The 23,676-nt window shown below is 42.4% G+C and overlaps 1 protein-coding gene across 2 annotated transcripts in view; it reads right to left on the bottom strand.

Moving 5' to 3' along the window:
• EGFLAM (EGF like, fibronectin type III and laminin G domains) overlaps positions 1-23,676 on the bottom strand; it is a 181,967-nt gene that overhangs the window by 85,781 nt on the left and 72,510 nt on the right. For both annotated transcript variants that reach the window (XM_077896164.1, XM_077896165.1), the window contains exons 5-7: positions 20,343-20,460; positions 18,967-19,102; positions 177-343 (exon numbers count right to left, since the gene is read on the bottom strand). In XM_077896164.1, coding sequence (XP_077752290.1) covers positions 177-343; positions 18,967-19,102; positions 20,343-20,460 — 421 coding nt within the window. The remainder of the gene's footprint in view (positions 1-176; positions 344-18,966; positions 19,103-20,342; positions 20,461-23,676) is intronic.

Below are 23,676 nucleotides of genomic sequence, written 5' to 3' on the forward strand. Positions count from 1 at the left end.
TGGAAAGCCTCGAGCTTCCAAAGTGCTGGGAAAAGCACAGCAGGAAAAGCTGAGGATAACCCCAGGCCAGGCTGTCCTACTGCAGGGCACTAAGAAACTCTTGTCAAGTGAGTCCTGGCAAGGCGACCTCAGCCAAGCAGCCTACGTCTGTCCTTCAAAGGGGCTGTGGTACTCACAGGAGGTCCTGATGGTGTGGCTGCGCTGGCTGCGGGGGCTGGAGCCGTGGCGATTCACGGCCCTCACGGCAAACTGATAGTTGGTATTTGGATCGAGGCCCTTGATAACCATGGAGTCCATCTGGATCCGCTCTTGGATTAAGGTCCAACTCTTTTCAAAATCCGGTCTTTATGGACAAAAAAACACAAAACAAAACAAGAAGCAGTAATTCAGGAGGAGCAAAAGGGAAGGGAAGCTTGCTGCCTATGGAAAGTAACAGCATTCACACTCTAGAAGCAATACTCATAAAAACGAGTTAACTTTTCCCATCTCAGAGTCATCTTGATTTTAAATCATAGGTCATAATTTTTAGGTCTCTGCCTATAAAAGCAAGTAGATCATTTTTAGGGTCAGTTTTAAGTGGTGTTTAAACATCATCTGCTTTCCCTCGGCATGGGCTTGACTATGGTGGAAAGATCCCCACATAGGAGTTCCTTTTCCAGGACTTTGCCTTCCAGATGTTTCATAAACAAGCCTTCCCCTAACAGTCCCCACTCCCAGAGGTCAGGAGAGCATAGATTCCATCTATTCACAATCTGTTCACAAAGTAAACAAATGTAAGTTTTATAGGGTGACTAATTGCATGAACTGCCATGGGAAAACCCAAGAAGATTCTGTTTGTGGCCATTCTTGCTCTTAACAAAATTGTACAGCTGTGCCAGCTTGCTGACTTTTCATATGTTCTTCTAAGAACCCTATAGAGAATGCAGACCCTCACTTAGAGCTCCCACCTGGGAGGCAATCAGCAGAGGGTAAGGATACAAACCAGGATTGGACAGCGCCGCATAAATCCTACCTTTAACTACCTACTAGCTGCTATTTAACTTCTTTAAGGAATAAAAGTCCTTATCTAAGAGGACTATCATGAAGATTAAATGAATCTCTATCCTCAGCATAGTGCCTGGCATATTATAAACACTCAGCAGATTCTGGCCATTATTTAAGGGACTTACCCACATCACAGAGCTAGCAGACACCTCTGGGTCATCTGCTTACTACTCTATACCTGTGTGCTCCAATGCGGTCGGTTGCACTGGCCCCTGTGGCTAGTCAGCTCCTGAAATATGGTTAATCTGAACTGAGATGCGCCACAAGCGTAAAACATACATTGGATTTTCGAGGGAAAGAAAGACTGCAAAATATCTCACTGATCATATGTTGACACGGTAATATTTTGGATTCAGAGGGTTAAAATATGTTATTAAAATTGATTTCACTTTGTTCTTATGGCCTTTTTAATGCCACTAGTAGAAAACTTCAAATTTCACATACCGTTTGCGTTGTATTTCTACCGGACAGTGATGCTCTACATAGCGGTGTCCCAGTGTGTCATGGGGTGGGGAGTGGGGAGAAAAGCATCCCGGGAAGTAAGAACTGCAAGACGAAACTTGGAGATGGTTGTGTATGGCTGGGGGATGGTATGAAGGGCCTAAATGGATATTCTGTATTAATAGCTAATAAAAATTACCATTTATCAAGTGCTTGTAAAGTACCAACCTTGTTCACAGTATCTTTGAAGGAGATGTTAATATTAAACATCCTTCTCCCCTTGTTTTTACAGAGGAAACTGAGGCATTAAGCAAGTAAGTAACTTGCCCGAGTTCATACAGCTGATAAATGGTGAGGCCAACTCAGGTTGATGAGGAAAGGCTGGATTAAGAAGATCCTTGATACTGGATGAAAGAAAACTTGGGGCAACCATGGTCGGGGAGGCTATGCTCCATCCATTAGCTTGCTTCCTGACCACTTCTCAGTTGTTCAGTCGCTAAATGCCCCTGCTCACAGATATTTAGAGAAAGGCAGAGAGCAAAAAAAAAAAAAAAAAAAAAGAGTGATATTTATCCTTTATGAACAACTTATCAGGCAAGGAAATAGAGATCTATTTTGCCGAAAGGAGATACCTGTATGATATATGGATTTCTCGAATATATGCTTGCTTAGTTTCTCATGGGTGGGAATTAAAAGCCAAGTGGAGTCCTTAAGCCTAATCCATGATGTTTCCTCAAGTTCCCCAGGCAGACAAGTAGTCTGTGGAGCCCATATCCCCTAAGAATTCATCTGTTTGGAGAAGCAGCTGTCACAGGGCGTGCTCACTGGAGGAAGCAGGGCTCATTTCTCTTTCTTGATATCCTTTCCCTAAAGATGGACTTCTTGTGTGAACTAACTTTGTCATCAAAGAGAAAATCTCAGTGACTGGACGGAAACACATTTCCAAACTCAAATTAGAACAAATCACGTCACAGAGGAAAGTCACCAGGGATACCTAAGAGTTGACAGAAAAGATGTGTGTGATCTTTAGATAATACTCTCCTGTTCTCCTTTGCTAAGCTTTCCTGTGGCATTTATAGAGGAAATGCCATGAAACTGCTCTCAGACCGTGCCATTGTCTAGCCAGGACTACCTGCATATATTTGCAACAATCTTCATGTAGAAATTACAGCACCATCCCGAACCCACACACACATAAAAGGGATTATATTTACTTGTTCGTTTGATGCAGGGAAGAGAGCTATATTTTCAGGGAATAAGAGATTGAAATCATTAACATTTAAGTCATGATATCAAGTGAGAGAGCCACGCTCATGCGGATTGAATACCAGTTCAAAACCTTTAGCATTTTGCCTCTGATTTTGTCACGGGTTTCACATTTAAATGTTTTTAGAGTCTCTTGAGGTACAAAAGTGCAAAGGTGAGGTTGGGAGAGAGAGATAACTAGGCAAAAGGGTTGTCTTAGATCACAAACAATAGCTTTATCTTTCTCCACTGAAGAAAATCATTCTGTTCTGACTACAGTTGCCAGTCAAATCCTCATAGCAACATTGGCCTGCCAATTTCCCCCTCAACAGGAAGGCATGGGGGGAGCAGTAAACTAAGAAATGTGCTGCCGTCCCAGGTAAAAATGGGCAGCCACCAGCAGGGTGGGCACTGTTAGCGCTTTTCCAAATATGGGATAGGGTTGGCTTGGGCACCCTGCATACCAGGAGATGAAATGCCTTTGGAAGGTGTTTCGGCTGCGGAGGTCTGATGGGGCAGATATGATGCAGTCAGCGCCAGCTACTCAAAACTTAAGTAGCTGACTCAAGTAATGACTCCCTGGTTCATTTTGGTGGGAAAGAGCTGCACCACTGGCAATGTTAGAATCCAGCCTGTTTATCAGATATCTTTACAGATCAACTCGTCCAGATGTCTGAGAGCTCTCAGAAATTACATGCAAGATTTTATGTGTGAGCATCATTTCAGTTTCCTAAGTGATCTTAGCTTTTTATCAGATTTTCAAAGATAATCATGATCCCAAAAGCTTTAAGAGTCACTGACCTGGTCCGGTGTCTCTCTCTACCCATCTGAACACTAAAAAAAGGTCATTTATCCATAGAACAACTGAGTGGTATATCTTCCTGTCTTATTCCCTTTTTTGTGGCATTTTCACTCACTACCTTGTCTATTGCCCACTTCAATCTTATGTCAACAATCATTTTTCTTGGTACCATCAAACCCAGCAGGAGGCTGCCTTGGGCTAGTTAACTGGTATGTGATTGATTGTCAACAGGGCACCCATCACAGAAGCTATGTTCTAGGAGGCTCCAAGGAATTGTAAACACATTTCCATTCTTAGGGAGTTTATAATCTAACTGGGAGATAATATATCTAAGGATCAGTGGGAAGCCAGTGAAAGATAGCATATTTCAAGTATTATACAGCTGACTACTGAACAACATGCTGACATCCCTGTGCAGCCACAAAGCCATGTATAACTCTTGACTCCCACAAAACTTAACAGCCTACTGTTGATCTTATCAAGAGTATAAAGTTGGGCAGCCCCAGTGGCTCAGCAGTTTAGCGCCACCTTTGGCCCAGGATGGGATCCTGGAGACCCGGGATCGAGTCCCATGTCCCATGTTGGGCTCCCTGCATGGAGCCTGCTTCTCCCTCTGCCTGTGTCTCTGCCTCTCTCTCTATGTCTCTCATGCATAAATAAAATCTTAAAAAAAAAGTATAAAGTCAATTACCACATATTTTAATTGTTACATAGTATCATATTCTGTATTTTTATAATACAGTAGGTTAGAGAATAGATAACCTTATTAAGAAAATAAAAAAGGAAATACATTTACAATATTGTATTTATCAAAAAAGGATCCATGTATAAGTGGATCTACACAGTTCAAACCCATGTTGTTCAAGAGTTAACTGTATTTGAATGGGTCAATGTGAACTGGAATGCTGGTCTATGAGACCAGGAAAAACCTAATTAGATTTCAAATATATTTGGGTTCTGATAACTGGAAAGGAATAGAATATCTTTGGGTAGAGGAGAAACAAGAGTAACATCAGCTCTCTGGATGATCTGCCCATATTAAACACTAGCTACATGTAAAATATAGTACAGGATATCCAAAGACAGTAAATAATATAGGTCCTGGAAATGAATAACAATGAATCTATATAAAAGATGGGTGTAATGTATAAAAACATTAGCCATAAGTAGGTAAATGAATATATGGCACCTCTGTGCATATCACACACAAAGCTTTCCTTATCAACCTCCACTTAACCAACTTGTCAAATTAACCAATGATCTTCATTTGTTACCACTAATTCAGCTACTGGCTTGTCAAGAGTCAGTTGTGTTCATTCCCAAACCTACTTATGACTTTGGTGTTTGGTATTATAATTATGTTATTTAATGTAATATTAGATAAACTTGTGAAGTATGAGTAAAAAATAAACGTGATAGCTATGTTAGATGTTTTTGAAAGACTTGATAAAGCTGAACGACTAAAACATAATTGCCTTTGATGTGGTATGTGTGAGTGTGTGTGTGTGTGTATTTAATTATATATAATGAAATATTATTCAGCCGTGAGAAAGAAGAAAATTCTGCAGGAACACAGATAAAATAAGGACATTATGCTAAGTGAAATCAGGCAGATGGAGAAAGACAAATACTGTATGATTTCACTTTTACATATGGAATCTAAAAAGGTTGAACTCAAAGAACCAGAAAGTTGAGTGTTGGTTGGCAAGGACTGGAGGGTGTGGGAAATACAAGAGGTTGGTCAAAGAGTACACACTGTCAGCTTTAAGATGAATAGTTCTGAGGATCTGATGTGTAGTATGGTGATTATAGTTAGTAATACCATATGTTATTCTTGAAATTTGCCAAGAGAGTAGATCTTAAGTGTGCTCACCACACATATGTGTGGCATGTGCACACACACAAAGGCAACTATGTGATTTTAAAAATCATATCGTATATAACCTAAATAAATACAATTTTTATTTGTCAATCATACCTCAGTAAAAGTGAGAAGAAAATCTAAAATAACCAGAGGAATTTTAGGAAATGCAAATAGTTGCCTGGGAAGTGGCCTTACAAATAAGATGCATGATAGAATAAATTCAAAATGATCTCCATATACAGAAACACCAGGGCAAAGGTCCAACTCCAATGATAGATGCAAAATCTTATATTAGTGGGTTTGTTTTTTTTTTAATAAAGCCAACAGCCCAGATATAAAGACAGTGAAAACCAGGTGTGCAAAAATCTATTGGGAAGGCAGGGGGCATAAAACTGGACTTTAAAAATTGGTCACACACTCAATATGAAATCTCTGGACAAGCTGCTGTTGAATGGTCCCATGCCCACACCCTGAAGAGACATGGCTTTCTAGGTTGATCACTCTAGGAGGTGCTCTGGACTCCTCTCCACTTGAGGCAGAGTTCAAAGGGCTGGTATTGCCTGGCTCAAGATACTGAGCATAGGACAGTGTCTTTACATGTGTGCCAAATGAAGATGGCAAAGACAGGTGTCCATATTGGATTAGAAGGCCCAGTTGTTCCTTACAGAGAAGCCAATGGCAGCACTAGTCCCTCAACATTAAGGAAAATCTTTAATGGCACTTAAGAATGGTTGACAATGAAGCCAGCTGCCTCAGAAGGGTCAAGCTCTGCATCAATGGCTGTACTGAAGCAGAAATTGAATGGCCATCAATCAGGGATGGAACAGAGACTTTCTGAATAGGACAGCAGGTTGGACTTTGTTCAGTAACTCTGATCTAGACTAACAGTGATAAGTACGATTATGCAAGTAACCCAATACACCTATAAAATATGTATGTATGTATATGACTTATATATGCGAACTAAACTGAAGAACACTCTCAAGGAAAAATATCCTTACTCCATTCACTTTGCCTTTCTTTCTTTCTTTCTTTCTTTCTTTCTTTCTTTCTTTCTTTCTTTCTTTCTTTCTTTCTTTTTCTTTCTTTCTTTTTTCTTCTTTCTTTTTTCTTCCTCCTTCCTTCCTTCCTTCCTTCCTTCCTTCCTTCCTTCCTTCCTTCCTTCCTTCCTTCCTTCCTTCCTTCCTTCCTTTTCCTGGTTAAGAGCTCACTAAATCAATCTCACTCGCAGTACTCGCTGAAGTACTGTGACCCATAATTTGAAAAATACTGGACTAGAAGTTTTCTTTTCCTAGAATACTTAAGTTGGAGCTTTCAACTATAAAGTTCAGATAATGAAGAAAGCAAATTTTGTCAGCCATGGAGAGAGAAATCTATGGCTTACAGGGTCATCAAATGTCCCCAAAGTGGCAAAGTCTGTTCAACTCCAAATACGTTCTAGATACATCATGTTCCTCAGGCACTGTTTTTTGGTCTTTTAATGAACCACAGTTAGACATACATTGGACATTGTGACACAGTACATACCACGCATACACATTATGCACACACACAACTGAAACCTATGTCTCATAAAATAATTCCTAGTTTTACTATGTGTGATGCCCTCTGATATTTTCTCTTCTGTTCTATTTCACTTTCAAAAAACTCATTCAGGATCCCTCAACTGGTCTCATGACCTTCTAATGAGTAACTACTCACAGTTTGAGACCCCTTTCCCTAGAAAGTTGGAGCTGGGCTGAGGAGTGAAGCTCAAGCATGCTTCGGACATTAACTAGGAAATTGGGCTAAGAATGGTTAAATCCTGCTAGGGAAATACTTTTGAGAATGGAATTTGTTGGTGCAGCAAAGAGTCCTCCAGGGGATTCAGCAGAACATCCAGAATGGCCTTGACAGTAGAGGCCACTCAACTGGTCTGAGAGGGAGTGGACCCAAAGCCTAATTATAGTACACCAGAGATAAGTGTGGCCTCAGTATCAGACCTATCATTCCACAGCTTTCTGTTTTGGGGAGAGCCTTAGATTATTTGGAGGCTCCTTTCCTAAATATTTTTCTTCATGTTATTTCTTCTAAGCATCATCTCAGAAAACACAACTAGAAAGACCCTGCTCAGGACTCTCCCATGCCTTGAATCTGATTCTAACATCACACCGATTCTAGCACCTTCTAATGTTATTTTATATTTGTCTCTCTTACTAGGCTGTGAGCTCATTAGGCATGCTGATGGTCTTATTCATCTCTGCATTCCTGGGAAGGCTGCATGATCTTTCAAAAATACAAATACTGTCTCTCTCCTGCTTACCACTCTCTTGCTTACCACTCTCCATAGCTCCCTATTCCCTGCAGGCAGGACAGGGACTCTGTTATTATGCCTTTCTTGCTCTGACTCTTATTTACCCATCTAGCCTTGTCTGTTGCCTCACAAAGCTTCAGATTTTCTAAGTAATTCCAGGAACATTTCTTCTTGCCTCCAAGTCATCACTCAAATAGCTACTTGTGGCTTGACTCTTTTCATGCTGTTCTTCCCTCCCCTTTGCCTGGTTATCACCAGTGTGTCCTTCTTGGCTCCTGTAAGAAGTCTTCCCAGACCCCTTCAAAACTGCACGAGATGTCAGGCTGGTATTCCTGTAGGCTCCTGGTCCCCACTCTTGCCTGCAACATTCATCACTTGGAACTAGTCCTGTCTCTGCCTTCCCCACTGCATTGTGCAAACAGAGGCAGAGCTGTTTGACCCCTAATTCTCCTGTACATGCACTGCATATAGAAGATACTTAATATGTGCCTGTTTGGATGATCACATGAAGACAGTAGGTATCTGATAAAGGTTGGCTAAGATGAAATTGAAATAGCTTCAAAATTTGACCTGAAGAATAACATGACATCCTAAAATAGGGAGTGGAAAACTTCAGCCTGCTGCCGATTTTTGTAAGTAAAGTTTTTTGGGGACACAATCATGACCATTTGTTTAGGTATTGTCCATGACTGCTTTCTTGCTCTAATGGCAGAATTGAGTAGTTGAGACAGAGACCATATAGCTGGGGAAAGCACAAAATATTTACTATTTGACCCTGTGGAAAAAGTTTGCCAACCCCTGATCAGAGACAACAGTCTTTAACTTCGTGCCACTTCAACCATCTGAGAAAGACTTATGAACCCTTCTCAGAATATTTTTAAATTCATCAAATAAAATACTTAGGATTGAAATGACACTGATTATATTGAAAGCAATTATGTAAACAATAAAAAACTATTATTATGGTTATATATATATATATATATATATATATATATATATATATATATACACCTTTGTTTATACATTAAGTAACAACACTGAGCAATGGATTTAAGAACTATAATTATTTCAGGGCACCTGGCTGGCTCACTGGTTGAGCATCTGCCTTTGGCTCAGGTTGTGATCCTGGGGTCCTGGGATCAAGTCCTAGATCAGGCTCCCTATGGGGAGCCTGCTTCTCCCTCTGCCTGTATCTCTGCCTCTCCCTATGTATCTCTCATCAATAAATACATAAAATCTTTTTTAAAAAACTATAATTATTTCAAAGTAGTGATAAGCACTACCGGTGTTTGGAGATATGTACAAGAGTTATACTGAGATAAGAACACATCTGTGATTTTATTAGTAACAAAGTCACAGAAATTGCTAATACTACTATGGTTTGTTGACTGCATTCATATTTAAAGGGAACATTAAATTTCAGTTGATAAACTAAGAATGTAATTTCTATCCAACCAAAGTCCAAGGACCCCTTGAATTCTATCCATGGATCCTTTGGGAATCTACAGACAGCAGGTTAAACACCCCGCTCTAAAGGAAGAGACATGATTCCGCAGATTATCCAGGGTGAACACAAGTGGGGTAAAAACCTCATACTCAGAGAAGCCCTCTGATTCTCTGTTAATTTTACAGACTGATTTTATGCAGGATTTTCTCTAGACTAAAATGAATTGAGGAGGAAAGTCCAAAACCACTAAGTAGTTACAGTTTAAAAAAAAAAATGCATTGTTTAACCTTCAGCTTTCAGCCTTCCTTCTTTATTTATGAATTGGTTCAAACCAACCAAATGACAAACAGATGGATAGAATGGAGTAATGATAAACTCAGCTGGCAATTTGTCCCAGGCAGAGCAACTGGAGAGTACACTTTCATTTACAGTTTACAAATGGCTTCCAATGCTGTTACACAAGAATTCAATTTATGTGAGGTCCCATCAATCTGACCAGGGATTACATCAGGATAGGTCAGGGTAGGAAGGATGGAATCTTTAAGGAATCAATCTGTAGAACTGTAGGTCAGACTTCTGCAAAAACATTCAGAATCACCCTTCCATTTGAGCCTAAGTAGACGAACCTTCTGGCTACCAGGATGTCTGAGATCAGCTACCAGTCTGGAAGGTGGTTCTAAGATCTTTGATTTGGAAACTAAAGATAAAAAGGAAATTTTTTTGTGAAGCACCACTTATTAATATGAAATCTCAGCTGACATCAAAGCAAGCCCATTCTTGCTTATTTATAATTCTGGTGGTGGTGATAGGGAAAGACTTATACTTTTTTTTTTTTTAAGATTTTATTTATTTATTCATGAGAGACACACAGAAAGAGGCAAAGACACAGGCAGAGGAAGAGGCAGGTTCCACGCAAGGAGCTCGACGTGGGACTCGATCCCGGGACCCTGGGATCATGCCCTGAAAGGCAGACGCTCAAACGCTGAGCCACCCAGGCATCCCAGGAAGGCTTATACTTCAACAGCACAACTTCCTAAATGCTTACTTGAAAGGAAAGGAAGATTTTTTTCCCCCACCTCCCGCCCCCACCAAAATTAATTAATTGTATAAGAAAAATTCTTTAAATATTTTAAGCTCTGTACTTTCAGGGGAAGGAAAACCAACACAGGGCTACATCACTGTTAAATATTGCAGCCATTTGCCTAATTATTGCTATAAATTTGAGTAAAATGCTATGAAAAAAGTTGGCAGTTCACTTACATACTATGAAGAGCTCCAAAACACAAGTTATTACTCAATATGAAATAACAATGAGAACTTCCAAGTTAGTTTTATATTTTGTATTATTTGAAGCTTTGCCATATTCCAATATTCCTTTTATGATACGGAAACAAAAGCAATAAATAACTTGGGATCGGGGGGAGAGGAGGGAGATGTATGTGCAGATCCATGTTGGGTTTTGCCTGGCTTATACCTCTGCAGTTGGTAAGGTAGATTGGTTACTGTTGTGGCTTCCTGAGATTAGTGGTAAAGGATTCATTGACCAACCCACCCCTAACCCACCACCCCCCAGGCTCATGTGCCAACACATTTCCATTTCCATGTAGCTCAGGGTAGGGAAAGGAACCAACATAAAAAAGTCCTCCATAAGCTACCTCACTACGTGCTGTACAGACAGCTTTTCATCTTGCCAAGCCTCCTGGTGTAACCACTATCATCATTCATACTTTATAGTGGATGGAAGTAGGGCTCAGAGAGCTCGAAGAGCTTGTTAAGAGTCCAGCTAGTTTGGGTATTCTCTAAATTTGATCCTATGACTGCTCTGTCCAAATGTTCATCAGCACTTATGTGATGTGTGGTATGTTTGTCCCAGGCTAGGTACTATGTTCCACAAAAGGAAGCAAGTCAAGATGTTGCCCTCATGTCCTGGCGAGGAAGACAGATCTTGGACGTCATTAACTACAAGTGTGCTAAGTGTCGCAAGTAAATGTTGTAGGTGTACATAACCTCATCTGGGGAGGGGGGAAGAGGTTCAAGGAAGGCTTCCTGGAGGAGGAGGTATTTCAGCAGGGGTCCAGAAGGATGAGTAAAAGTTAGCTAGGTAAAGAGGTAGAACTATCCTGGCAGAGAAGAGCAAACACAAAGACTTCTAGCCAGGAAAGAACATGGCTCTAGATGAAGGCAGAAGAGATCTATCACCAAAGCCACAATAGCAATGGTTCATACTGACTGAGCATTTTGGTGCCAGGAGCTGTTCTGTACATTTTGTTGCATCAACTCATTTAATCTCACAACTCCATGAGGTAAATGAATCATTATCCCCATTTTTTCTGAGACAAAGAGAAGCTATATAATCCACCTAAGATGACATAGCTTAGAAGTGGTGGGGGGAAGGGATGGAGCAGGGAGCTAGCTCCAGAGCCTGTGCATTAAACCACCAGTTCACTCTGCCTCACCTTTATCATGAGAACAGCAATCAGAGTCACTGGGACTTAGAGGGCAGATGGTCCAGTCTTATTTTATACATAAGGAAGCTAAGAATTGGAATTGAGCAATTTATGCCCAGGTTCAGAGGCCAGCTCTGAGCTGTGTCTTCTGATTCCACATTCGAACAAACTCTAACTTGAAAGATGAAACCAAGAGTTGGACTATAAGTCTCAATTGTTTTTTTATTATGTTTTGATTTTAGTTTTAATTTCAGTATAGTTACCATATGGTGTTATATTAGTTTCAGGTACACAATATAGTGAGTGATCCACCAGTTCCATACACCGCCGGGGGCTCATCACAACAGGTGCATGCCTAAATCCCCGGTACTCATTTCACCCATCCCCCCCACCCACCTCCCCTCTGGTAACCATCAGTTTGTTCTCTGAAGTCTCAATTCAAAATGAGAAGCTTTGACCTTCACAGGCTGTGACCTTGACCATGAGGCAAATCACATCATCCCTTAAACTATTCAAGGAAAATCCATAATCCATTCAGCTTCTATTCCAAATCCCAGATTTCATCTTCATTTTAGTAACAGCCTTTACAAGGTAACTTCCTGGGAGCAAACTAATTAAATTCACCCGTTACTTGCAGATTAAGGAAGAGTTTCTGATGGGATGGAAAGACAGATGACTTTGACAAAAATATCAATTTGTGAAATAATTTTAAAAACCCACCCAAGTGTGTATGACCTTAAGATTCTCAAGCGAAACCAATAGGTAGACATTGCAATTGGCTTAGAAGCAGTGCTGTGTGAAGATGAATTTTGCAAGTCTCATTATGGAAGGCATCTGCAAGGGACCAGGGAATTATTTAAGCAGAAAGGTATGAAAGAGAAAAGAGAAGAAGCAATGCTTTTTCTCATTTATTAGTATAACTGTCTTGGGCCGAGGTTGAGATCAATAATTCTTGACCAGTGTCCTTAATACGTACACAGAAATATTTTAAACTTTCACATGTACACTAAATAAGCCAGTGGTGGACTTTTTATTAAAACAGCCACTGTCATTCATAGGTAGAATTTAAGAAACAAAACAAATGAACAGAGGGGAAAAAAGAGAGGGAGAGAAGTGGACCACAAAACAGATTCTTAACAATAGAGAACTGATAGTTGCCAGAGGGGAGGTGGGTGGAAAGGCTGGGTTAAATAGGTGATTGGGATTAAGGAGTGCACTTCTTGTGATGAGCACCAAGTGTTGTATGGTAGTGTTGAATCAGTATATTATACACCTGAAAAGAATATTACCTTTATGTTAACAAACTGGAATTTGAATAGAAACTTAAAACCCAGCCACTGAAAACTTTAATCTACCCTTTCCCGTAATTGTCAATGCAAAGCTCCAGCAATTTTAACCCATCAGGTCACACTTACAGAAAAACTATACTTAAGTTAAATGAAAACTATTTTTCACCTTTAACCAACCTGAGAGATAGCATATATGGAGCAAGGCACCCCAACTGGAACATCAGAGGGAAGGAATATTTTTCTAGGCCTTTGGTTTTCATTGCTACCATAGTATATATTTTTTTGCTTATGAGAAAGGCACTTACCCTGGGGAAATTCTTAGGCAGAAGGAGAAAAGTTTCTCAGATATTTATAGCCAAAATATTTCAAATCATAGGTAGCTATATTTATGCTGGGTTCTTATTTTCATAAACAGTAAGCATTGCTGCCCCCAAAGAAATTTTTGGTATCACTATAGAAAAAAATATTCTCTTTCATTTCAAATGCATGGCTTTTCTGTTTTAGAAAAGCAGGTCAAAGTTTTTAAAACACTGCAAAATATGCTACAGCCTCTAGGTTTACTTAGAATCTGCCTCTTCAAATCTTTTCTACACTGATTAAAAATAAAAAAATCTACTCTTATCGAGGAAGCGAATAAATAGCCCCCAGGCCAACTTTCGGGGAGGTGAGAAGATTACGCTCATCTAAAGCTTCATTCTCCCTGAGCCAGACCAAGTCACTGAGAGCACCCCTTAGGGTGGTCACCCAAGGGGTATCCTTCATTTTGAAGGGACAGAAGCTGGATTAGAAACAGAAATTTGCTGAAATATCACCAAAACTAGCAAATAAGCAGTCAGTACCCCCCCATACTCTGGTCTAGTAAAAATTTTTCAGGTCAATCTATCAGTCAGTTAAATACCTCTTAAAAAGATTTTTAGACTATTTTTTAAAAATTATTTATTTATTTATTCATGAAAGACACAGAGAGGCAGAGACATAGGGAGAGGGAGAAGCAGGTTCCCTGCAGGGACCCAATGTGGGACTAGATCCCAGGACCCCGGGATCACGACCCAAGCTGAAGGCAGATGCTCCGTCCCTGAGCCACCCAGGCATCCCATTTTTAGGTAATTTCTTAACGATGCCTTTGATATCATCATCCTCATTGAATAAGAAGAATAACTGATGTATAAGCGCCTAACAAGGCCCAGAGAGGGAAAAGAAAGCTCATCTTCCAGAAACAGGACTTACAGGAGAACTTCACCTGGTGAAATCCGAGGGTAACTTCCCACAGTAAATGGATTTCTACCATTTCCTAGGCTTGGCTTGCCAAAGGCCTGCCTCTTAGATATAACAAGAAACGTTAGGTTCACACAAAGACCTGTCACAGGTGTTTGTGTACACAGGAGGTATCTGGGCAACAGCAATTTAATATTAAGCAGACCTTTGTGGGGAAAATAGAAAAATAACTAAAGCCCCCATAAAGCTTTTCATACTAATTGCAGTCTCTGATTTAGAGCTAAGAAAGCTCTCTCTAAACATATCCTGGAGCACTCATCTGGAATGGGATAGGCTCTGAGACGTTTACAAATGAATGTAGGGATTTCTTCTGCAGCCAAACATTAAATACTACAACAAGCTGTGAAAGCTTTTATTCTGGGACAACAGCAAATAGCAGTCTAAGAGGAGGCTTCGCTTGTCCTTACCAGCAGGACAGAGTCTCTGCGTCCATCTCAGGAGGTGGATCACAGACATGAAAGGGATGTAGGGTTTCATAAAAAGAGCACTCATACGTAGAATGTAAGAAATAGTGAAAGGGATCATAAGGGAAGGGGGGATACTGAGTGGCAAAAAATTAGAAAGGAAGACAAACAACGAGAGACTCCTAACTCTGGGGACCAAAGGGTTGCAGAAGGGAAGGCAGGTGGAGGGTATGGGGTGACTGCGTGACAGGCACTAAGGAGAACACTTGATGGGATGAGCACTGGGTGTTATTCTATATGTTGGTAAATTGAATTTAAATAAAATTTTAAAAAATAAAATTAAATGAATATTCAACTTCTGAAAAAATATTTGATTAATAAAAGATTAATTTTATCAAAAAAGTCTATTTCTACAAGAAAAAAAAAAAAAACTGGGCTGGAAGTCAGGAGACTTCTGATTTTGATTCTGTCGCCAGCCAGTCATCTGACCTTGGCAAAGCAAATTAAGCAATGGAGCCTCCAATTTCTTTTTTTTTTTTTTTTAAGATTTTATTTATTTATTCATTAGAGACAGAGAGAGAGAGAGAGAGAGGCAGAGACACAGGCAGAGGGAGAAGCAGGCTCCATGCAGGGAGCCCGATGTGGGACTCGATCCCCGGACTCCAGGATTATGCCCTGGGCCAAAGGCAGGCGCTAAACCACTGAGCCACCCAGGGATCCTGAGCCTCCAATTTCTTCCTTTGTAAAAGGGAATTACCGATGTGGAGGGAAGGAAACAGACATTAAGTGCCTATGATACACAAACACTTTGTAAAGACTACAGCCAACAACTCTGCAATGAGGGTTCCAGCACTTGCTGTTATAGACCAGGCCATGGAGGTGCTGAGGTAAAATCATTTGCCCAAAGTTTCATGTCCTGGAGGAGATAACTGGCAGAGTTCCTAGCGCGGGGCCTGGAAACAGGGGGGGCAGCTCTCCCCATCCCACCATGCTCCATTTGGAACTCCAAGATGTCCAAGAGCTCTACATTTCAAAGTTCACTTTCCAGAACAGTTGTAAAGTTACATTTGTCAAGATTAATGGATTTTTAAAAATTAACAGTTTGTTCGGATGGTATAGAAGTTTTAAATGTCGACACATAAAAATCTGGGACCTGAGCCCTCAAATGTAGGAGACTGTTCTGAATGTTAAAAGGCATTTTTCTTGGTGAAGTAGTAGAATTATTAAATGGAGGCACATAACACCCAGATATACCTTCCACTTTGGAGGTTTCAACATCCATGAAGCTCTTTCTCCTATGTTGATCCTCCTGGCCACACAGTTGAGGCTGGAAGGTTATCACCCGTATGTTGCAGATAAGGGCTGGTGCTCGATGCCCGTGGGGGCCACATCACCCCCCTCTGCCCCACTTCTGATTTCAGCAGCAGCTACAGTGTGGAAAGTTTCACAGGAGCTCAGATTTGCCTTGTGGACCAGCACCCAACCTCAATCACATGTTGTCACATGTTGTTCCTATCACACCACCTTCTATCCTGGGACCTTTGTCCTTCATCTACATGCCAGGAGACCCTAGGAGGGTGGGAAGGTATATCCCTGAAGGAAACCCTCAAATCAGGGGCGCCTGGATGGCTTAGTGGCTGAGCGTCTCCCTTTAGCTCAGGTCATGATCCCGGGGTCCTGAGTTCGAGTTCCACATCGGGCTCCCGGCAGGGAGTCTGCTTCTCCCTCTGCCTGTGTCTCTGCCTCTCTCTTAAATAAATAAAATCTTTAAAATAAAATTTAAAAAAACCCTCAATCAGCAGAAGAGAACAGGAGCCAGTGAGTAAATGGCATCTGTCCTTTTGATAGGCAAATGTGAGAGCAGTTCTGCACACTTCAGAGAGAGCTCAGAGGAATTGAGCCCCCAGAGAAGCCTCTGCTGCCTATAGACTGACTTCAGGGACATAGTTATATGTTCTCTTTCCCTGTCTTGCTCTCCCACCTTCTCATACCTGCTTCTAAAAAAAAATAACCTACTTGCACTGAAGCCCCTGTATCAGGCCATCCTGTGGGGGACACCGAACTCTGAGAAGCCCTGGTTTCTCAGGGCTGAGAAACTCTGAGGTTTCTGGACAGGAAGTGACTAGCACAGGGCCTCACAGTCGGCAGGCAGTAGATGCACAGCTTTCTTCCTGTTCTTCTGGTTCTAAACCCAATGAGTCCCTTTCATCTTCCCCTTTCGGTAGTGCACACAGGTTAAGAAACTGTAATTTCTACCTTTTGCCAATAGGCCAGAGTTAAAACCAGTTTTAAAAATACACATTTTAGCACAAGACTAAAAATAAATGATAATCATCATCTTTGCTGGGGGTTACATAGACGGTCTGCTGGGCTACCATAAAAAATTTTGTATTTCCCCAAATTTGAAAACATTACATTTTGCTTTGCTGGCACCAGACAAGTGAGTTAGACAAATTAAGCTTCACTCTGAGTTTTGTGGATGAGCAAGCCGAAGTTTCAGGACTTGCAGTGTTTCGTGTTTAACTACTACCAGAACCAGGATTAGAATCTTTTCCATTCCAGGCACACTCCAGCTTTGCCTACCAAATTTGCTAAACAGCAGGTTTGTAGATTATCCTCAATGATGAACATCGGTCTGGAGCTTTGCAGTGGGCATCTTTTTTTTTCCTCCCTTAATTTTCCCAGCATCTGTTCTTTCCTTTTTTCATCAATAGCGCCATAGGTTTCCTTGAGGAACCAATCCTTCTAAACTCTCTCAATCCATGTACTTCAGGTGTGAAAAGATGCACTAGTCCTTAGTTCCAGAGCTCAGAAAATGACAAATGCCAGGTCAGTAAGTGTAGCCCCCTCCCCGCCCACAGTGATTGGCTCAGAGAAGAGGGAGGAACCCAAGCCTGGCCCCTTAGAGTGCACACTGAGACTCCAATGGGTTCACGGAGAAATGGCCACCCTTTTCCAGTGGGGAGTTACACGAGTGGATGGCAAGTTTTCGGTGCCAACTGGCCTTCTTGCCACCACACCAGAAAAGCATGAAAATGAAGTCAATAAAGGGGAAAGCAGAACACAGAGATGGATGGGGACAAATGGCTACTTTGGCACCGATGAGATCTTCCCTGAATCGAGATTTGCCCTGGACTTTAGAGTCACAGGAGCCACTACATGACCGCCTCACCCTCCAGCCTTCTGCCACTTGCAAGTCAAACACGTCCTGCCTGAAACGAGCTCTGTACTCAAGCATTTGAGATACTCTGCACGGTACTTCTCTGAAGAAACAAGAATCTATTTTCCACTCCGGAGGAATAGGCAAGGAAGTCAAGCCACAGAGCAGAGTTCATGAAAACCTTGGCAAAACCACTGGGCCCCAGCTTCAGAGAGCCTCAGGAATGAGGTGCTGGACTAGTTTCTTGCTGAATCCACGAAGCAGCAGGCTTCAGAGAGACCCCACCACCGTTAATGTAGAGAACACTAATTCCACAGACATTGCATGCAATGTCTTCGGTTCATACTCCAACCACCACTAGAGCTCAGAGGAAGGGGCTTCGATTGGGAATTCCTCTTGCTTGGTGTGTGTGTGTATGTGTGTATGTGGGCAGGGGCATGTGGGCATTGTTTTTGTTTTGTTTATTTATTTTTGCTTACAATTACATAGCAGCATTGAGAATCCATGTTTTCGTATCTGGAAGCTTAGGCAAGAATTCCTCATCACTCTTCTACCCTCTGATAAGCCGAAAAATGAGAACTGGAGAGGTAGATGAGAGAATAAAGTGGAAACCAAATCAAGAGATCTGCCCCACAGCAATAAAGATGTGGGAGAAATAATGATTTATATTTATTTGTGTTTCCTCTCCCTCTAGAAAAATCACCATCAAATATTTACTTCAAGTATAATGTTCCAAAGCCAAGTAGGCAAGTTTCAAGCTTGAAATGCAAGAGGCTCGTTGGCAATTGATGCCTCAGGAGTTCTCAAAGCCTAGGACAGTCCTGATGGTGGAGGAGTGATGAGGATGTGGTTAAGGTGAGTGCTGGGTTTACCAGATGACCTGAATAGGCATGGGACAGGTGCTGGCCCAGGGACAGAGTATAAATATAGGTCTTCAAGCTTTTGTCATCTCTTTTTTTTACGATTTTATTTATTTGTGAGAGAGAGAGAGCATGAGCAGCAGGAGAGGCAGAAGAAGAGAGAAAGAGAGCAGATTCCCCACTGAACAGGGTGCCTGATGTAGGACTCTATCCCAGGACCCTGGGGTCATGACCTGAGCCAAAGGCAGATGGTGACTGAGCCACGCAGGTGCCCCCTTTTGTCATCTCTTAAATACACATGCAGTGGAGACCACTTGCCATGTAGTATTCTGTTGTGCTCGGAGTACCTGAGGTCGATACACATAGCTCTTGAACGTGACACACAAACTTACCTAATGAATTCCACAGAATAGTACTGAATGGGAGAGCTTCCTTCACTCTTTCCAGGTTTCCAAGATAGGGCCACCTCAGAATCAGAGACCACAGTGATGTGCGGCTGCTGGGGTGCTGTTGGAGGCAGGCAGGAATCTAGGCGGGAGAGTGGACACCTAGAGTTGGCTATGGTCTTTGCTGTTGGAAACTTTTAATATATAAAGAGCCCGGGTGCTTCCTACAGCCTAAACATCTGTGTTCAGAACAGCCTCAAAATTCAAACCAAACAAACATTAAAAAATAATCACAACTGGATTCACCATGTAAGGTTTGAGATAACGAGAGCTGGTCTTCCCTCCTTTCCCCAACCCCTTGACTAAAAATCCAACTAAATTATGAGCACCCCATTGGCCCTGGAGCACACAATGGTGTGTTAAAACCCTCAACTATACTCCCACCTCCTAGCAACCTTTCATCTCTGTTTGCATGTCAGAATTGACACCTGCAAGGAAAATTAAATGCATAGCATTACTGTCACTTATGTCCAATTTTTGTGTATGTGTGTGTTGCCCCAACATCAGAATGCATACCAATGGTAGGACATTTGGGACACGCCCTCATGTGTAAAGATAAAAGAGTCACCCACAATCCTATCACCCCAAGGAACCTGCTGTTATTATTTTCACAGACTTTCACATCTCCCAGTCTTTATTTATAATATTGCTTATGCCAGAAACATTTCCCCTGCCGTCTTGTTCTAGCAGAATCCTATGTAGTTTTCAAAGTTTGGGCCCAAAGTATGGACCTTTCTAAAATCCTCCCTGAGCCTTGGGGTGGAGGAGGTGCTCCCTTCCAAGTGCTCCCGAGCCCAGAGCCCACTGTGAAGACCACGGACGTCCTGGAGCTACTCACCTACCATTTGCTTCTCTCTCCACGATGAGCTTGTGAGTAATGATGATGGAGCCAGCTTTGTGCCCCAGTGTCCAGCACAGCACAGTGCCACCTCAATGAGCCTCTGTTGGGTTCCCTCTGCCTATGACAGGTCTTCTCCCATTCCCCTTCCCCTTCCTGATTCCCCCTTACTGGTCAGACCTTTACAAGTCGGCATCTCTCCAGAGAATTCTTACCTCACCCCTACATGGTGTCTCCCTTTACATGTTCTTACAGCAACATATAGCATTTACCACAGTCCGTGACTATACACTAAGGAGGTAATATCTTGACCCACCCCATTAAGTTCCAGGAGGGCAAAGGCTGTGCCTGTTTTTGTTCCCCACCAGAGCCTACCACGGTGGCTGGCACATAGTAGCAGGTCCTCACTGATATATACCAAGTGAAGGAATGAATGAACAGCACCCATTGCTTTTCTACTCTGAGTGAATTGAACCTGTTTTACCTTGGGGCAAAGTGGTAACATACTGAGGAGAGCTAAGCCGCCCTTTGACAGTCTGGCTGTAAGCTGCTACGGTCACTCGATATTCAGTGCCTGGCTTCAAATCTCCAATCACTTCCTCCTGTCAATAACCAAACAGGAAATGCGTCAATGACCAGAAGTTCTTTTAGAGCAGAACCAGACAATTTCCATAAGGGTTGCATCTCGAGGGTCCTGTGAAGCTGCTTGGATAGAGATTATACTGGCTTCTCTAGGATTGCCCAAGTTTTAACATTTGCAAAGAGGAAAACACCATCACATATTCCCTCCAACTAGAGAATTACCCTTTATAGGAATCTATCCACTGTTCTAGAACTAAGCCTGTTCTAGAACTATCAGATCTTGCTTTTAACATTTGAGTTCTTTGATCAGAGTACTGAACTGCTAAAATTCAAGTAACAATCTTTTCCAGGGTTGGAATCCATGGGTTCGTTCTCTCCATTTGCATGTCACAGATGCTCAGAGACTAGCCACAACAGCAAACTGAGGTCTTGATTTGTACCAATAATGTAGGGACTCAAACTTTGGTTCTCAAATTTTAAACTGCATCAGAATCACCAGGAGGGCTTCTTACATTGCAGGGCCTGCCCTCTCCCGTCCCCACCCACTGTCCCTCCTCCCTGGCCCCCAGGGTTTCTGATTCAGTACATCTGGGAAGGGGCCAAAGGATTTGCATTTCTGAGAAGTTTCCAAGTGCTGCTACTGGTCCCCGGACTCCACATTGACGAAGGATATATATGAACTTCACCGCACAGATGTCCCTGACCAGAAGGCCCCAGCTGAAGAAGACTTGCTCCACTTGAGGCTTTGGCAAAAGCAACATGCCCATGGGGTTATGGTGCTAAATAGTACATGGGAGTCTGGATCCCATCAATCCCAGCACACTACCATGGAAAAGACACAGGCTCTGGAATCAACCAATCCTGGGCCTGAATCCTGATTCTGCCACTGAGTGCTAGTTGTGGCCTTGATATCAACCCCCAAGCCTCAGCTTCCTCTTCTGTAAAATGGAGTTGATGTAGGACTATCTAGCATAGCTATCATACCTGGGATAGCGTGTGTAAAGTACCTGGTACCGAGGATATCGTCAAGAAATGGGTTGTAATGATTACCGTCTTGAATGTAGGAGGCCCCTCCTCTTCCCTGCTTACCTCGGTTCTCCCACTCCTCCAAGGTCCAAACCTTCCCCATGACACCTGACCTCGCAGACCTGATCTTACCCACCAACTGTTGTGCCACTAATTTAGTACTTTTATATACTACAAATTATGTCTCTTTCTCCTATGGCATGGTGAGCCACTGGAGAGCAGGGATCCTGTCTCGTATGTCTTCACGACCTCCTCTGTAGATGATCAGACATTCATTGCTGCTAAGGACAATTCACCCGCTGATCAAGAAAAATCTTTTTAAAAGGATTCAACAAAGAGTTGTGGAATACTCACGACAGTAGTCCTTAACCTGAGTGCACGTTAGAATCACTAGGAAATACCGGCACCTGGGCTCCACTCCAGGCTACTTCCATCAGAATCCGTGGGGCGCCTAGGTGGTTCAGTGGTTGAGTGTCTACCTTTGGCTCAGGGTATGATCCCGGGGTCCGGGGATCCCTGTAGGGAGCCTGCTTCTCCTTCTGCCTATGTCTCTGCCTCTCTCCCTATGTCTCTCATGAATAAATAAATAAAATCTTTAAAAAAAAAAAAAAAAAAAAGGATCCATGGAAGGCAGGGCCCTGGTGTCAGTATAAAGCTCTCAGCTGAGGCTAATGGGCATCCGGTATACAAATGCCTGGTCCAGGGCCTGGCTCATCCCCTGTGCTCTGAATTCCATCTATTGTCCCCCTTCTCCTGTAACTCCCTCCCTCCCCCACCTACCCAGTTCTGGTGTGATGTGAGTATTTATGCTGCTCAAGTCTCTCCCACCTTAAGAATGGTCACTATTCCCCTGGCACCCATGTGCCCACTCCCTCTCCACAGGGGCAACTTTCTTAAAGGAGCTGCCTCCACTTCCTCACCTCTTATTCATCCCTCACCATGCCTCTCTGTGCTACAAACCTACTGAGCTGTTCTTACCAAAATTACCACACAGTTTTGTAGTAAATCCAATGGGAATGACTCTCTGTACTTGACTTTGTGTATCTTTCAATACTGTTGCCTACCCTTGCTTCCTAAATTTCTTGGTTCCCTTAGAAGCCATGACTCTGCTCCTCCTTGGTCTCCTACTTCTCTCATTGCTCCTTCACAATATCCTCCATGCATTCCCCATTCTCTGCTTGCCCCACTGGTGTTGGTTTTTCTCAGGGAGTCATCCTTTGCCATCTTACCCTCTCACTCTGTAGTCTTACTTGAGTAAGCTCATCTACTACTTTCTTAGCTTCGAGCACCACCTTCACTTGACACCTCCCAAATCTGCCTCTCAGCTCTGACCTGCCTCTTGACATCTAGATGTGGGTTGCAACTGCCTCTAGAACTTCTCTACCAAGCCCCTACTGTTCCATATAACCAAAGCTCAACTAATCGCTTCTCCTCCTGCTACGAAAAACAAAATAAGAAATTGCTTCTCCTCTTGTGTTTGCTCTCTCGTTACCCAAACCACAAATTCTTGACATTTTCTTCTCTGTGTTCATCCCTCCTCTCTAACCACCATTCAGCCAGTTACCAAGTCCGTCCTCAGGACTCTTTTGCGTCACTTGAATCTGTTTAGGCCATCTTGTCCTCATAAACACAAGTCCAAGTCCTCATAATTATGACAGTGATTTCCAATATTCCGATTCTCCCTGCCACCCATGCTGCCTACACCACCAGTGTAGACTTCACCAGCTACAGTGATTTTATCTTCCTAAACCTCAAATATGAGCGTGTCACTTCCCATTTTAAAATCTCCTTAGAGGGATGCCTGGATGGCTCAACGGTTCAGTGTCTGTCTTTGGCTCAGGGTGTGATCCTGGGGTCCCAGGATTGAGTCCCACATCGGACTCCCTACATGGAGCCTGCTTCTCCCCCTGCCTATGTCTCTGCCTCTCTCTGTGTGTGTCTCTCATGAATAAATAAATAAAATCACCTTAGAATAGCATAGTTGCAGCCCCCTGTCTATCCTTTCAGCATCATCTCATGTCCCCTCCTTTCCTTGCATTCTATATTCCAGTCATACTTAAGAACTTGGCAGGGCTCAAATTTATACCATTCAATTCCTTGCCTCTGGGCCTTTGAACCTGCTGCTCTGTCTCCACGAAATGCCCTTTTCTCCCACACTTGCCTGGCTCACCCCCTGCTCATCCTTCATGACTCAATTCAGCTGAGACATT

This window comes from Canis aureus, chromosome 4, assembly GCF_053574225.1.
Source record: "Canis aureus isolate CA01 chromosome 4, VMU_Caureus_v.1.0, whole genome shotgun sequence".
NCBI lineage: Eukaryota > Metazoa > Chordata > Mammalia > Carnivora > Canidae > Canis > Canis aureus.